This window comes from Etheostoma cragini, chromosome 17 (assembly GCF_013103735.1).
Source record: "Etheostoma cragini isolate CJK2018 chromosome 17, CSU_Ecrag_1.0, whole genome shotgun sequence".
NCBI classification, from domain to species: Eukaryota; Metazoa; Chordata; class Actinopteri; order Perciformes; family Percidae; genus Etheostoma; species Etheostoma cragini.
In genome coordinates this window covers 20,319,719-20,336,765 of record NC_048423.1, presented here as the reverse complement: position 1 = coordinate 20,336,765, position 17,047 = coordinate 20,319,719, and the positions used below count along the sequence as shown (strand labels likewise).

General features: G+C 38.9%; 1 protein-coding gene across 4 annotated transcripts in view; it reads left to right on the top strand.

Moving 5' to 3' along the window:
- smap1 (small ArfGAP 1) overlaps positions 1–17,047 on the top strand; it is a 154,270-nt gene that overhangs the window by 136,225 nt on the left and 998 nt on the right. For 3 of the 4 annotated variants that reach the window (XM_034898288.1, XM_034898287.1, XM_034898285.1), the window contains one exon: positions 9,640–9,845. In XM_034898288.1, the coding sequence (XP_034754179.1) occupies positions 9,640–9,845 (206 nt within the window). The remainder of the gene's footprint in view (positions 1–9,639; positions 9,846–17,047) is intronic. The other variant, XM_034898286.1, reaches the window with a different exon arrangement.

Below are 17,047 nucleotides of genomic sequence, written 5' to 3'. Positions count from 1 at the left end.
CCTGTCTCTAAGGGAGACACCAGCCACTCTACCGAGAAAACCCATTCAGTCCGCTGGTACCCAGGATATCGTTCTTTCGCCATGACCACAGGTGAGGGTAGGAACAAAAATAGACCGGTAGATCGAGAGCTTTGCAGACACACCTAGAGAGAAAATGTAGAACACTGGTTCCAACCTTTATGGCTTGGGATGGGAGCATGTTAGTGGAGCACGAGCGCGTGGGAGTGGATTTTTACAAAGTCAAAGTGTTGCCTTATATCCCGCTTCCACCATAAGTTTGAAGCAAGGTTATTAGAGTAAACTAAAACTTATAAAATGTTTATAGTAAACAAACTAAATAAAAACTAAAACCTTCAAGAAAGACTTAAGCTAAACTTTTAGTTGCTTGGTTAAAAGCTAATTCAAATATTAAAGGTGCAAGCAGCGTTGCACAGGACCTCGCTCCTCTGCACGCGTCAGGGTTTCTTGCAGATGCTGCATTTGCCTGGCACACAGATAATGCAAATAGTCACTCTTGAAAAGGGAACTCACTGCTTAGTTCAATGATACCTCACACAAGACTCTACGTCATAAGTCATTCTCATAAGAGCAAGCATTTAGTGCTAAAAGTCCCTTGTAGGCAGAAACCTTGAGTGCAGAGTAAAACTTCCTTTTAAGGAGAAACCTCGGAAAGACCAAGGCTCTGGGTGGGTGGTTGCCTGTTGGTGCCAGTTAAGAGTATGATGAACAGTCGCAATTATAGTTGCAATAAATATGAAGGCCTTAGCAGGGCGTAGCCTGGCACTGCAGTGTCTAGCTGGACGTTGCAGGGCGTTACAGCAACAGCCGCAACCATCATTTTCAGGGCACTGTGCGGCATATCAGGGCACTGCAGGGTATAGAAGGGTGTAGCATGGTGCCTAGCAGGACCACAGCAACAGCCAAAACCATCATATAGGTGCCACCCTAATCCAGGGAAAACGACAGGGGGAGAAAACATAAGGGCTCTGGGAAACAAGCTCTCCAGATGTAGGTTAGTAACAAGCATTTGCCCATCGATGAAAACCGAGAGGAGCTCAGTGAGGCAAAGGAAGACCTCCGGCAGTCTGCAACACTGCAACTCTGAACTCCCTAAATTTAAGCTTTCTATTAAGAGAAGCAGAGATAGGGAGGGGGCGCCAGTCAGTGGCTACACATCCTCCCCCACCGGTATAGGCAAACACTGCAGCTCCTAACTCCCTAACTATAATCTTTATCAAAGAGGACGGTTTTAAGTTTACTCTTAATTGTGGTGACGGTGTCTGCCCCCCATACCCAAACTGCGAGCTGGTTCCATAGAAGAGGAGCCTAACCCTCGCTGCAGCATTTTGGATCAGCTGGAGAGCCTTAAGGGACTTATTTGAGCATCCAAATAATAAAGAATTACAATAGTCCAGCCTGGAAGTAGCAAATGCATGGACTAGTTTTTAGGCATCATTTTGAGACAGGATGTGCCTAATTTTGGCAATGTTATGAAGATGATAAAAGGTTGTTCTTGAGGCTGTTATAAGTGGGCATTACTAACAACCTTCCATTAGAAGTTTGTTATATACAGTATCCTGATAAAAAATAACTCCTAGATTCTGACAGTAGTGCTGGAGGCCAGGGCAATACCATCCAGAGCAGCTATATCCCTAGATAATGATGTTCAGAGGTACAGTATTTAAGGGCTTAGCACAATGTAAATTTATTTCTGTAGCACATTTAAAAACAACAGTTGACCCAAGTGCTGAACAGGGTCGATGTCAAATACATAAATAAGTGTAATAATTACTACAACCAGAGTGAATTAAAGGGGGAAAAAAACAACACTTTAAAACATCAGAAACTAGGTTAACGAAGGTTAAAAGTTAATGCAAAAAGGTGCGTCTTAAGCAGCAATTTAAACGTTTTTCCCAGTGATGGGAGGCCAAGACTGGCATTTTGTGTTCACGTTTTTTTAGTTTTTGTTAAAAGGCGAGCATCTGCATTTGAACAATTAACAGTAACTTCAGTTTTGTCTGAGTTTAACATCAGAAAATTGTAGGTCATCCACGATTTTCCATAATTTATGCATGCTTGAAGATTAGCTAACTGACTGGTTTTGCCTGGCTTGATTGATAGGTATAATTGGGTGTCATCCGCATAACAGCGAAAGTTAATTGAGTGTTTCCCAATAATATTGTCTAGATGAAGCACTATGGAGAATGGAAATGGTCCAAGCACTGAGCCTCGTGCATTAACAAATTGAGATTGATGCATGACACCTTGAAAACAAAGGACAGAGTTGTTCCCCCTCTACTCCTCTGAATGGAAACAAACTGTTGTTGTTTTTGTGGTTCCATTCCACATGAATCTGCGTGGGTCCTTGTGACGTCAGCTGTCCGTCATAGCCGTAGTTGTTTTGCAACAAATCCGGACCGAGTGGGTATTGAACCGAGTTGAAGACAAAAGGCGATGAATTTTATCTCTAATTATTATCATTTTATCATTAAAAAAAAGCTCATAAAGTGGTTACTACTCAGAGCTATAGGAATAGATGGCTCAATAGAGCCGTGACTATCTGTCAGCCTGGCTACAATGCTGAAAAGAAACCTTGGGTTCTTCTTATTTTCTAGTAATAGTCTGATCTGGCATTTCTGAGGGCCTTCCTAAAATTTTCAGACTGTCTTGCCAATCTAAATGAGATTCTTCCAGTTTGGTGGAACGCCATTTACTTTCAAGTTTTTGTAAGATTTGTTTTAATTTGCTATTTTGGAAGGTATACCAAGGTGCTAGTTTCCTTTGCTTCATCGTCTTCTTTTTGACAGGAGCAACAGAGTCTAAAGTCGTCTGTAAGCAGGTCATAGAACAATCTACAAACTTATCAATTTGGGAGGGACTAAAGTTAAAATAAAGGTCCTCTGTTAAATTAAAGCATGGCACTGAATTAAATGCTGTTGGAATAACTTCATTAAATGTAGCTATAGCACCGTCAGATAGGCATCTAGTGTAGAAGCTTTTATTTAATTTAGTATAGTTGTGTAGTAACAATTCAAAAGTTATTAGAGAAGGGTCTGATAATAAAGGTTGAGGGTGTGTTTTAAAATGTGAGTTATACACACTGACTGAAACCAATATAATCTAGTAGTGAGTTGAAAGCAATACTAAGGCTATTGTCAGCGTCCACATGGATATTAAAATCACCTACAATAATTATTTTGTCGGATTTAAGAAATACAAATGATAAAAACTCTGAGAATTCAGATACCAATTGAGCTTGGTAAACAACAACAAATGTAATTGGCTGTAATGCTTTCCATACTGGATGTAAAAGATTAAGAACAAGTCTTTCAAATGAGTTAATAATTTAGTTTAGGTTTAAAATGAATTAACAAGCTTGAATCAAAGATGGCTGCAACTCCCCCTCCCCGACTTGAGCCTCTAGGAATTTGAGTATTATTATGACTTGGAGGAGTGGCTTCATTTAGACTTACATATTCTTTGTGGCCCAGCCGTGTTTCGGTAAAACAGAATAGATCAATTTGATTTTCTAATATGAAATTGTTAACTAGTACTGCTTTAGAAGAAAGATATCTGATATCTAATATTTAATAGTCCACATCTAATTTTCCTATTTGTTCTATTATTGCAATGGTAGTTTTAATTCCAATATAACTTGAAGCATGCCCGAGCCCATATCTGTGTAACTGAAGGGACAGCATCTGTTGAGGTGAGGAGCCTCGACAGCTACCATTTATTGAAATTTGAGGACTGGCAGGTCAAAACGCTTAAAAGTGTTGTATATGCAGAATTTAAACAAACACTATACACATATAGTGTCTAATAAGCTGGGGAAAACATACAGTAATATGAGCACAGGAGCACACACTCAGAAGTAGCTGTTTGTACACAGAGACACACGCCTACACACTTTCACACATACCGTACATCAGAGGAAAGATGCATCGTAAACCTGGAGGAAAGTATGGGCAGATGAAAGGGCAGATGAAGGGCAGATGAAATAGCAGGCAGCTCCACTTACTGGAGTCCCACTGCAGCAGTAAAACTAGAGAGGTGTCTGCAGATTCACACTCATCTCACAGTTATTATGTGAACAGACTGAAGTGCCAAGACTGTGTGTGTGTGTGTGTGTGTGTGTGGTTGTGGTTGTGGTTGTAAATACATACACAAATTTACCTGAGCATGTGTGTGGGAAAGCATTAGTGCTACAGGTTTCCTGAATGGTGGAAGATAGACAGCAGATTTGTACAGCAGGCGCATTGTGCATATTGATTATATTGCGCCATGATTACAAGGACATATAGAAGAATAGTAATGGAAATCAGCTTGAAAGGCTTTCTGCTGTGTTATTGTCCTCTTTGAATCCAAATAGACGCTGATGGAGATCAAAGCCAAGAGAACCTCGCCAGGCTTATGCAACATGACCCCACATAAATTGCAACAGAAACTCGTTTAACTAATTTAGTCTCATAAAGGTCTCCACTATAACATAGAAAAAGTATTAAGAAATCCAAATGGGGGAAAGTATTGAAAAATATTGAAATTGGTGCTGCCAATTTCCCATTCCAGCCCATGTTGAGGGGAGCCTCTACATGGAGTCGGTTGGGTTTGGTGATGGTGATTTCCCGGCTGTTCATGTTAACAAAAAAATCTTACAGTTGAAAGATACCAAAACATATAGGCCATAATCCCTGCTTCCTCCATGTACAGTAACTGGATAGGATATGGGCCAAATTAAAAGTATATGTGAAAAAAATGTTTGTCAAATATGGTTTCTGTCATTTTAGATAGTCATTATCATGTTTGTTTAAGTGTTCATTTTTCTGATTAGTTTGGTTTTTCAGTAGTTATTTAATGCTAAATAACGGGGTAAAACATCATTACTAACAGGTTGGGTTGACTTGCGATTTGTTGGGCGGGTGTATGGGCAGGACTTTGATACCGCGGCTCCATCACCTGATCACTACTGCACAGACTCTGGCTCCAAAATTACAAGATGGCAGCGCCCGTATCCAGGATATTTTGGCATCGCTCTTGTACAGAGGGAGGAAATGGAGACGCCTTGACCACCTTTTTTACAGTCTGTGATTGTAACAAGATGGATGTGTCTCGCAGCTAATAACAAAATGCTCAAAATGTCAGAATACACTGATGTTACAAAAAATTACAAACATATTTATGAACCCATGGCTCTTTTCCTTGCTAGCCACTTGTCATTATATCTTTCAAAATTCAAACAGTGCTTGGCTGAAAGTTTTTCTTGTTTCTTTTACTCTCTTTTACTTCTGCAAGCGCATTTGCTGCTCATGACCCGTCATAGCATCAATGCTGTTATGAATGCACAAAGGATACGTTCCATGTGTGATTTCTGTCTGATGTGGGCTAGTCTATGTTCTGCAGTATCTAAACACCTTTGCTGCGGTTTGGTTCATGTTTAGTTGCCACTTTGTGAAAAGAAGTGTTTGTTTTTATAACGTGCAGAGCCAATTGATGCTGCTGGTTCTGCCGGAGCAAATAATTGTAACCATAAACCTATAGACTGAACTTTGTTGGTTGAGCATGTTGTAGGCAGTACTGCTTACCGTAATACTGTATGTTGGAAGGTAAAATTGTTGCTGTATTTTTCAGTTTCTTCTTTTGGCTACTTCTACCTCTTTTTGAAAATGGCCCACTCACTTTTGTACTGGCCCGCTCAAATTTCTATTTCTGCCTATGCCAGTGGAGTACACTGGATGTTTTCTACTGAGGTGATGTAGCAGCATGTTTGCAGCTGATCCTAAACTTTCTGTTTTCTCTTGTCTTTTCTCTTACACCCCTCACTATTTTCGCCGTCTTCTTTCATTTGTAATCTGCAATCTCAGTCTTGTGTCCACAGAAGCGGCAGCCTTTTGTGTGCTAGTAATAAACCTCCGTGTGGAAACACAGTTAGCTGTACACCGTTAGTTACATTGATTTAATGAAGGATTTTTTGCAATCAAATTATTCAAGTTATTTGAGGAATTGTTTCAGCCCTACTGTCAAGCAAACTTCTAATTTATTTGGTCAAATGTTTTCATTTTCACATTTATGTTTGTTGTGACTTTGCAGTTACAATCGTTAAGATTTTAGGCTGATTTTGAAGTGCGTTTTAACAACACAGATTCTTGCTTAGACGCATTAAGGGCCAAACTTGACGCGCCTGATGGTTTTTTAACACAAAACCATCTGAGAAGCCATTAGTGGAAAGCGTTACCTGGCAGGTGATTGGATGAACCATCCATCTATCATGTCTGCCATTTTTGTTTAGCGGGCAAGGCCTTCACACACACCTAGTCCACAGAAATAGCTGATAGTAGCTCCTCACCGGAGGCTCACTGATTGGTTCAGTTTGATGCTGTTTGGACATAAACACATCCTTGAAGCTTGACAAGTTGGATTTTTGTGTTAAATGTGAGAATCTGTCGGCCAAGGTAATAGAGGGCTAACCTTAGTGCTAAATGCCTTGTGAATGCTGGATGACGAGTATTAGCCGCTTCAGGGCTCTTATCAGAGAGCACGAGTCACCAGATGGAGTTCAACTTTTTAATTGGTAGAGTGTAGACAGGCAGTCACAAGCTATACACTGTTGCTTGTGTGAATGAACGAATGGATGAATTAATAAATGATTGAATGAATGATTGAAGTTTCTGAAACAAATCCAAAAAGGAGGTACATTAACGTCACGGCTGATTTGCCTATTATCTAACAGAATAGTGTATTAATCTAATCAAACTAAAATACTGCAAGGAAATGTACAATTATTCCACTGTGCAAATAAAATGAATATCCTATCCTGCACAGCTCCAAAAACGAGTCACACACTAGCTAGCAACATCCAAGGTGTGCAGTGGAAAATTAGCAAGCTAGCAAATCACGGATAAGCTAAATGCTTCACATTACGGGGTGAAAAGGGTTAACATTAGCATAACATTTAAGACAAACAATTTAGGGATAGCTTAATCTGCTCATACAATAGCTAGATATAAGTACCAACTTACATCGTCTCTGACTTCAGTACAGGCGACTGCCATAATAAAAAAACACAAAGTGTTGCGGCGATTTCTAACGTAACTAACCTGCGTAATGAACGTAGCCATATCTAACGTAACTGTAACTACACAGACTCTGTAGCATGAGGAATTCACAACACCTACCATTTCTATTGTTGCTTCAAAATATAAAAAAGACATACACATCCCTAGTGACCAATGTGACTGGTGCTGGATCAAAGCAATAGCATAGATGGAAAAATAGAAGGATGTTGGTATGCAGATCCATTTATTCTTTCATGCTTTACAGTTAAAGCCACCCTGATTTTTTAAAATTTGCATGCGTTTAATTAGTATGTTGAAGTTAATTCAACATACCGGTTGAATTAACCGGTATGTTATTTTAAGCATGCAATTGATTTGGGTTGATCAAAAATTGTTATATTTATTGCTGTTTAGAAATCTATTTACATGACAGCATCAGCATTGAGTGTCATTGGTGTTGTCGTGGTAACAAACAAACTAAATAGGCCTACAGTATATAACAAGTTTTGCAACAATAAATACAGCAATGTGCTTGCAATTATTAAGTAAAATGTAAAACAAGAGTTTTCATACTCAACAATATAACTTTATTTTTTAACTTTAAATTTTTCTATGATCAGTGTGATCATTTATTTATTTTTGGTTCTTTTTTATTTTCACACTCACAGACAAACACACTCAATTGTTAGTGTGTGTGTCTGTGAGTGAGTAAGAGATACAGAGAGAGAGAGAGAGAGAGAAACAGAGAGAGAGGGGGGCGGTGGGTAGGAATGTGTTTGTGTGTGTATCTTCATTTGTAATATTATTCATTTATAACGCAACTGCCTTTTATTTTTTTTATAAAACACAGCAAGAAAGTTTCAGACACTCAAAAAACTGGTTAGAGCCAGCAGGCAGTTAAAAAAAAAAAAAAAAACTTTGACGGCAGAGATGCAACCCGAGTCGCATTCTACCAAGCACTGTCTGAACCAACCCAACGGTTACTAGAAGTCTCCTGGGGACTAGGTACTAAGTCAAACTGAAGTATAAAACAAACCTGAAGCTGAAGAAACCCTAAATGTTAACGGGAAAGCCGCGGACCTGAGGGGGAGAGCTGTTCACTTCTCCGTGTTCTGAGGGCGTGTGAGCGGAGTTTCACACAGCAACAGAAGGAGTCTGTGTGTGTAGGGAGGGAAGCTGGGACTAGCCAATCACAGAATAGTGTAGGGGAGGGGCGCTGGGACTAGCCTTTCACAGAATAGTGTAAGGGAGAGGCGCTGTGACTAGCACTGTGACTAGCCTATCACAGAACGGAGACACAGTCAGTGGAGACTTTCATTGAATCCGATTACGGATATTGACTCGCATTACTCGTATGAAACTTGTACTCGGCAAAAGTGCTGTATCCGTACCGGATACTCGTTTCAGCCGAGTATTCGGCTCATCCCTACTTTTAATGTAGGATAGCTGCATGAAATCTGTTTGGTTTCAGAATAAGTGAGACTGTTATTAATAAGATAAGAACTGTGAATGTGAAAGTTTAACTATATGTTGCATAGTTTCCTGAATAAATCCCCACTGTTGAATCTCTCAAGAATGGCGGACTCCGCCACTAACAACTAACTTTATAAAACATTATACTATTTATAAACCCTTCCTTAAGTGAGAATCACAAAGGGCTTTTCAGAGGAAGAGAAATAAAGTATAATAATAAGACATCGTCCGTGGCTGTAGTGTTTGGAAGAGTTTAGCTCCGATGTGGAAGTTTGAGATCTATAAGGTTTCCTATATTTGGATTTTGAAAGAGTAACCTTTTGCTCTTTAAGGTACAGTGAGGAAAATAAGTATTTTAACACCCTGCTATTTTGAAAGTTCTCCCACTTAGAAATCATGGAGGGGTCTGAAATTGTCATCGTAGGTGCATGTCCACTGTGAGAGACATAATCTACAAAAAGGGTGTTCAAATACTTATTTTCCTCACTGTATGCATTAATTATTACATCAAAACTGGATTCTTGAAAACCATTTTTCTACTTTAATACAACTGTCTGTTCTAAAGCCCGACTGATATATCGGCAGGCCGATATTAGGCATTTCCCAATTTATTGGCATTTATAATGGCAGATTAAAAATAAATAAATTATAATGACAAATAAAGGATTCTTATAAATGAATATTTAAAAAATAAAAATGGACGGTCAACCATGTTACGAGCGTTGGTTTTGCATAGTTTGTCCACCAGAAGGCGCTCTACAACATCCCTGTTGGCAACACAGATTATTCTCTTTGTTAATGTGTTTTTGTTCAAAGGACTTTAAGTTTCGTATCTTAAGTTTGTATTTTTTTTTACATTTTATTCATCAGAACTTTAATATATTTGGATGTTCCTTTGTTCTATTTTGACAATAAAACAAATAATTACACATAATTTTGTGAGAACTTATAAATTACAAATGTTAAGGTAATCTGTCTATGTTTTGTAACGTGTTTCTGGATTGTTTTTATAAATATATATTGGCCGACATATCGGCTTCTCCGATTTTTAAATAACCAAATATTTGTATTGCTATTGGCCTTAAAAACTTAATTTTTCTTCTTTTTGTTCCAGCAGGAATGTACGTGGGCCAGCCTCAGATGCCGTTCACTCCGCAGGGTTTCGCTCCGGGGATGGGCGGAGCCGCCATGGGCGTAGGAGGGGCCATAATGCCCAACGGCGGCTACATGGGCATACCGCAGCAGGGCGGGTTGCCAGCCAACCAGAACATGTACAGCATGCAGCCTGGACAGCAGCAAGGACAGTGGAACATGAGCCAGGTAACACTTAGGACAAACAGTAGATATATATAGACATATATATCTACTAGCTTTTTTATCAAATCGCACCTTATGTTATCCATAACAAACACACAGAATGGTGGTACTTAATTCATTATATCATGATGTTTCACTCATTTTTTATAGTTAGCTGATTGTAATTCCACTCCACTCTGCACATTAATATTTTATGATGCACCCTTACTTGTCTACTGGCTTTATAGCTGCCTAAATAAAAAACGTCATAAATATAGCATATTTTTCCTCCACACCAGCTGTCAACGAGTTCCATTATCCTGGTCCTGACTGTTTATATATGGTCTTACACAGTCATCTGCTCTCTGTGCAAAGCCCAGTGGAGTGTGACCCCAACCCCTCAGCTTTAATGAACTATTAAATCGTTTCATAATCAAGGTTATTTTATATTGTAGACATAACTCAACAGCGCTGGTGAGTAAGGTTTGTCTGCGTAGGTTGCATTTCTTTAAACCAATCCCAATTGTCTTGTGTTATGATATGGACGCAGATACGCTGGCTCTGCTAAATAGTCTTGGGAAGGAACTTGTCTTGCTGGAACATTTGGACCCCGCAAAAGAAAACGACAAGTTAATTGTTCACACAGTACAGTAACGATTTAAATTAGCTTGAAACATGGTTAAATATAATTTTTTTTTTTGTTGTTTTCATTCAACATGTGATTTAATCCAGTAATTTATATTAGTTATTAAAAAATTGACTATAGTCAGTGAAATTGGACCAGTACACTAAGGTAGTGTCACGATACTGGAATTTCCACCTTGAATAAAATACCTTGAAAAATATCGATATCCGGTACCATGGGGATGATATATGGGCTTGTTTATATTCAATGCAATGTATTTCCAAACAGCACTCCAGCTGTTTTCTTTTTCCAGCAAAACCAGTTGCGTAAGCTCTACACTTACCATCATTAATGGGCATGAACCATTACACCTGCAAATCCATATTTATGCATTCATTCGTTTAACCTTTCTATATAGTAGAGCACATGGAGAACCTATGTAGGGGCTTGGGGGTGCTGTAGCTACCCCTGGAATTCCCATAGCTTCCCCAACAAGTGGCTGTTTAGTAATCTGTGGCGGAGGTGGGTGCGTGTGTGTCAAGGGAAACTACATTTCAGAGCACCCTAACTGAAGCGGCGAGAAACCCCACAACACCAGCAAAAGAAAATCTCCGGCTCCGTCTCTCTACTCGAGAGGAGAAACGGTCATTTACAACGATATTGAGTCAAATTACAAAGACAAAAAACTGACACCACAGAAAACACCATCAAAGAAAAATAGAAAGATAACAACTTTCTGGATTATGTTGGAATTTAAAATTTTATGTGTGCTTAAACATTGTGTGTGATTTATATTATACATTTAAGCTAAAAGGCAAACGAATTATTTCAACATAAATGAAGACATGTTGGTCATGCATTAAGTTTGTTGTTATAAGTATATAGTTTGTTGTTTGTTGCATTAAGTTGTTTTGCAATACTTCTGTTTTATAATATAAGATTTTAAATTCCAACAATTGTAAAAATGATTTGATAAATAAGTTAAGATAATTTATCAGAAAACCTATATTTTTGACAACAACATCAATAACTACTATGTAGTCAAATTAGCACCTCTAAGTAAAATCGGATCTCCTCCAGTTAGTGTCGCCCCACTCCGGTATGACACGTGATGCCTTTATTTAGGGCCCAGGGGTCTTTGTTTTTTTAAGCCATGGACCCCTTAACGGAAAGAGACGCAGAAGAAAAAAGGCAAATTTGACATCATTTTACACAAAACTCAAAAATTGGGTCGGACAAAATTGTTGGCACTCTCAATTCAATATTTGGTTGCACACCCTTTGGAGAAAATAACTGAAACCAATCGCTTCCTATAACCATCATCAAGCTTCCTACACCTCTCAACTGGAATTTTGGACCACTCTTCTTTTAAAAACTGCTCCAGGTCTCTCAGATTTGAAGGGTTCCTTCTTGCAACAGCAATTTTGAGATCTCTCCATAGGTGTTCTATGGGATTTAGATCTGGACTCATTAATTGCCACAGCGCTTTGTCTCCAACCATTTCTGGGTACTTTTTGAGGTATGTTTCTTTTTCCTGCTGAAACACCCATGACTTCTGATGCAGACCCAGCTTTCTGACATTAGGCCCTACATTATGGGCCAAAATCTTTTGATAGTCTCCAGATTTCATGACTCCTTGAAAAGAGTCAATGCACCCAGTGCCAGAGGCAGCAAAACAACCCCAAACAATCCTTGAACCTCCCCCATGTTTGACTGTAGGTACTGTGTTCTTTTCTTTGTAGGCCTCTTTCCGTTTTCTGTAAACAGTAGAATGACATGCTTTGCCAAAAAGCTCTACCTTAGACTCATCTGTCCACAAAACGTTCTCCCAGAAGGATTGAGGCTTACTCAGGTACATTTTTGCAAACTGCAGTCTGTTTTTTTTATGCCTCAGTGTCAGAAGTGGGGCTCTCCTCGGTCTCCTGCCATAGCGCTTCTTCTCACTCAGATGACTACAAATGGTTCGAGCTGATACTGATGCACCCTGAGTCTGCAGGACAGCCTGAATTTGCGTGGAAGTTGAATGAGGTTGTTTAGCCACCATTCGAACTATCCTGTGTTGCCTTCTTTCATCAATTTTTCTTTTCCATCCACATCCAGGGAGATTTAGCACAGTTCCATGGGTTATAAACGTCTTCATTATATAGCGCACAGTGGACAAAGGAACTTTAAGATCTCTGGAGATTAACTTGTAACTTTGAGATTGTTGATGTTTTTCCACAATTTTGCTTCTTAAGTCCTCAGACAATTCTCGGCTCTTCTTTCCTTCTCCATGCTTGGTTTTGCACACACAGGCACACAACACAAAGGTTGAGCCAACTTTTATACACTCTAACTGGCTTCAGTTTTAAATTCTATATTGCCAGCACCTGTTACTTGCTACAGGTGAGTTTAAATGAACATCACATGCTTGAAACGAAATTATTTACCCACAGTTTTAAAAGGGTGCCAATAATTTTGTCCATTCCATTTTGTGAGTTTTCTGTAAAATGATGTAAAATTTGTCTTTTTCTTCTGCTTTTTTGTGCTGTTCCAATGCACTTAAAGATAATACACATATGTATACCAAAACATTTGTTTATTGTAACACTTTTCTGGGAGAAATGGCGCATTTTCGGGAAAAGTTCCAGGGGTACCAATAATTTTGTTCATGACATTAATAGCCTGAGAATTCTGTGTTTGTAACGTAGGGGATATATACAGTATATATACATACATATAAAAGGATCATTTCCGTCTTTACATCAGTTACAACAAAAATATGGTTTACCCAAACATCATTTATTCAGATTCTATCAAATAAGATATTATAGGCGTTTTTCCACTGCTGGTAACAGCTCGACTCGCCTCGACTCGCCTCGTCTCTACTCGACTCAACGCATTCTGCGTCCGTTTTCCATTGCAGATTGAGTAACGCCTCAGCATGGCCGGTCACCATAGCTACGCGGGATGATGTAATATTCAACGCGACTCACAACAGAACGTCGGCAACTTGGCACAGCCAAAAGAATTTTTTTTGTTTCAAAAGAAGCTGAAGGAAGCAACATAAATCACCGCTGAAAAAAAACAGGAGTTTGGGAATTCCTACGGTGTTCAGACGTCGACATGACTATTGTTCGCCGACACAAAATGGTAAGTTAAGTTTCCTGGTAACGTTAGCTAACATTTGCATGTGTTAAGGGTCACAGTCAGTATTTACTATACGATATATAAAGTACATGAACTTTATTAACCATGATTACACACCAAAACATGTATGCTGTGAACTGTTTGTGTTTCAGATCATTCACGCTATGCAAAATCGCCGCCGCAGAGGTGGGCGTTCGATGTACAACTGGTGAAAGCTATGGTTCAGACCTGCTGTGCTTTGTATAATCTTTATGAGAGTTATGGAGAGACTTGTGACAATGACTGGGATGCATCTGGGACCGCAGAGCCGGTGGGGACACTGTTACAGGTTTCAGAGGAAGAAGACCGGGATGTACAGGAGGGTTTGATGCGCTGCTTGAATAGCTAAATAAAACTTTTCTTTGATAAATTGTCTTGTTTTTTTTAAAGTATGTGCAATATTGGAAACAACATGCAAAAGCCCATAATAGCCCTTAATATTGAATAGTTGGATAGTGAGAATAGTGCAGGGAGTAGATAATCTCATGGTGTCTGGCTGGATTTTTTTTAAATGTTGCGTTTGTTCTGGACACACACTCCGCACTCTTGTTTACTAAAAATGCAGTGATCCGACCAACCAGCAGTCTGCAGGTTTCCACGTCACCTTTTGGTATCGCCTCAGCTCGCTTGGAACCTCGACTGAGGTAGTACTACAAAAAAGCATCTGGTAGCAGGTCCCAGGGACTTTCTTTCGTAATGGAAAACCAAAAAAGGTGAGTAGAGTAGAGTCGAGGCGAGTTGAGTAGATAACACGCAGTGGAAAAACGCCATTTGTAATGATGTAATGATGTTATAACTCAGTTTGAGAAAGCAGGGCCAGTTAAGTTGGATGACTGACTAGGTGAGTTAGGGAGGTCAAATATATCCAGTTATATGGTAAATTTCAAGAGATAAGCCGCCCAAATACTACTAACCGTTAAAGCGGATCAGGAAAAGGAATTGGGCACAAATATACAAAATGCCCTGTGGGACGAGAGTTTAGAGTATATGTACAAGTGCTCCATAGACGCACGTCATTTTCTAATACAGTTTAAAATCCTACATAGGCTACAATATAAAAAAAAAATTCTGTTTCAGAATGCAAGGTTACTGAAGTGATATCTTTAGTTTCATGTCTAAGGTGTTAAATATGGCACAACAGCACTTCTTGCCATTCCAAATGCCAAGAGTGACCAACATTTAAGATATGGCTCATAGAGATGATAGACACACTCCACCTTGAGAGGATCCGGTTCTTCCTTAGGGACAAACTAAAAGACTTTAGAACATTTGGCATAGTTTTTTATTTAGTTAATTATTTATCCTTATTTCCCTTCCTTTTTGTTTGTATACTGTAAAAAGAACCACTGTAATACAGTTTTGTGACTTTTTTTAAATGAAGCTTCATAATGAAAATATTTGAAAGAAGAATACTAAGCTAGTAAAGTAAAAATTGTTGGCATGATTTTATGAAAAATGTTTTCATGTCATAATCCTCAGAATTAACTGTGGATGGCTAATTTAAAGATTACCTTACCTATATGCCAGTAAACCTATCATCAATGTTTTTTGTTTTTTTCCTTCTCAAAAAATAGGCCGATTTACATTTGCTAATAATGTGTTGGATTCATGTTAATCCCAAATTCATGTTTGTTTTTATTAACTTTCCAAACATACACATTTTTCTACATTAAACCATAATTTGGTGGCCCCCCTGCACTAACTCGGAGGACCCCCTAGGGGTCCCAAACCCCCTGTTGAAGATCTCTGCTTTAATTGATTTGAATGAAACCAAACCCTCTCTGTATTCCTTACCTTAGGTATTGCGTGTTTGATTCTCAGCAGCAACAAGCAGACACAGTCCCAGACAGTACTAGTTGAGTGTGTTTACAGAGTAAAAGAGGTGCGTTCTAGTTACAGCCGGTCAATCTGTTCTGTCCTTATTTTGACTTCTTGAACGCTCTATTTGGCCCACACCTGGTTTAAATGGAAGCAAAGCTGCTCTATGAGCTTTATTTGGCTGGATGTGAAGCTTTTCCTTATTCAGACAGATCACACTATACCAGGTGGAAAATGGATCTTACATGTTACTACTTAAAATGCATCGTAGTTAATGAGCCACACTCATTAATATTTACAAAGTAAGCTTACAAAGTCGAGTCAATTTTATTTATATAACCCCAAATCACAAATATGTCCCAGAGGGTTTGAAATGAAAGTGTACTTTCAATTAGGGATTTAATTAAACAAGACTTTAATTATCCAGCCCCAGTGCAACCACGACACTGTTAATTAAAAACAACAGCTAAGTTAAGTTAAAGCTAACTGGAGATTTAGTCTGTCGGTCAACATCAAGGGAGGAATTGTGTGCAATGTACCTTTTAGGAAAATGATTTTTGATCCGTTAGCTTCACGTTAACTGTCTGAGGTGGCAACTCTGAAAGAAACATTACTGGTTGAGTAAGTGTTCTTAAGCCTTTATGTGGCTTATTCTTCATTTATCACTATGGTAATAGCACTTTATTCTTAATTCAAACATTCAAACAAAAGAGAAAATTAATTAATTGAATCATTTAAAATAGAACCATATGAACAATTTGTATTATACTATTACTATATACCTCAATCCAGCCTTAATCTATAAATTCCTATTTAGTGTTTGACTGAAAGCAGCTTGCTTTGGGTTTTATTTACATCATCAAAATGACCACTCAGATTTTGGGGTTAAAAAAGACTCCTTTTTTGAATAACAAAGATGATCTCTTCATGTTAAAAAAATTAAATAAGGGCGCCTGGGTAACTCACCTGGACTGAGTCTGCACGCGCCCATATACACAGACTCAGTCATTGACACAGGTGCCGCAGGTTCAGTTACCACCTGATAATGCTTTTCATTCCCCCTCTCTCTCCCCTTTCATGTCTAAGTTGTCCTGTCACATATAAAGGCCTAAAAAATAATAATAATAATTGAATAAGCCCAAACTTGTTGACTTAAGGACTATACTGGATCAATACTGGGACGCCTGTCAACTCGTCTGTCCAAGACTTCCCTCTTTATAAGTCTGTTAGCGGCTGCTCAAACACACACACTGCTAATATCCAGTCCTTACCTGTGTGGGTGTGGGTGTGGGTGTGGGTGTGGGTGTGGGTGTGGGTGTGTGTGTGTGTGGGTGTGTAACCGGATCAAATCTATTTAATATAACAAAAACATGAACCTTGGTTCAGACTTTTAAGTGTGAAAAGATCCTTGATTTATGCAAGAATTAATATTTTGCATGTGTTGGCAAAAATATGAGGAGTTCACCTCTTTTTCTTCCTCCTTACTATCTGAGCTCCTGCTGTCAAAGAACCCCAGTGTCAAGGAGATTTATGAGGACGTGTGTGTGTGTGTGTGTGTGTGTGTGTGTGTGTCTCTGTGTGCGCGTGTGTGTATGTATATACACTACAGTGTATA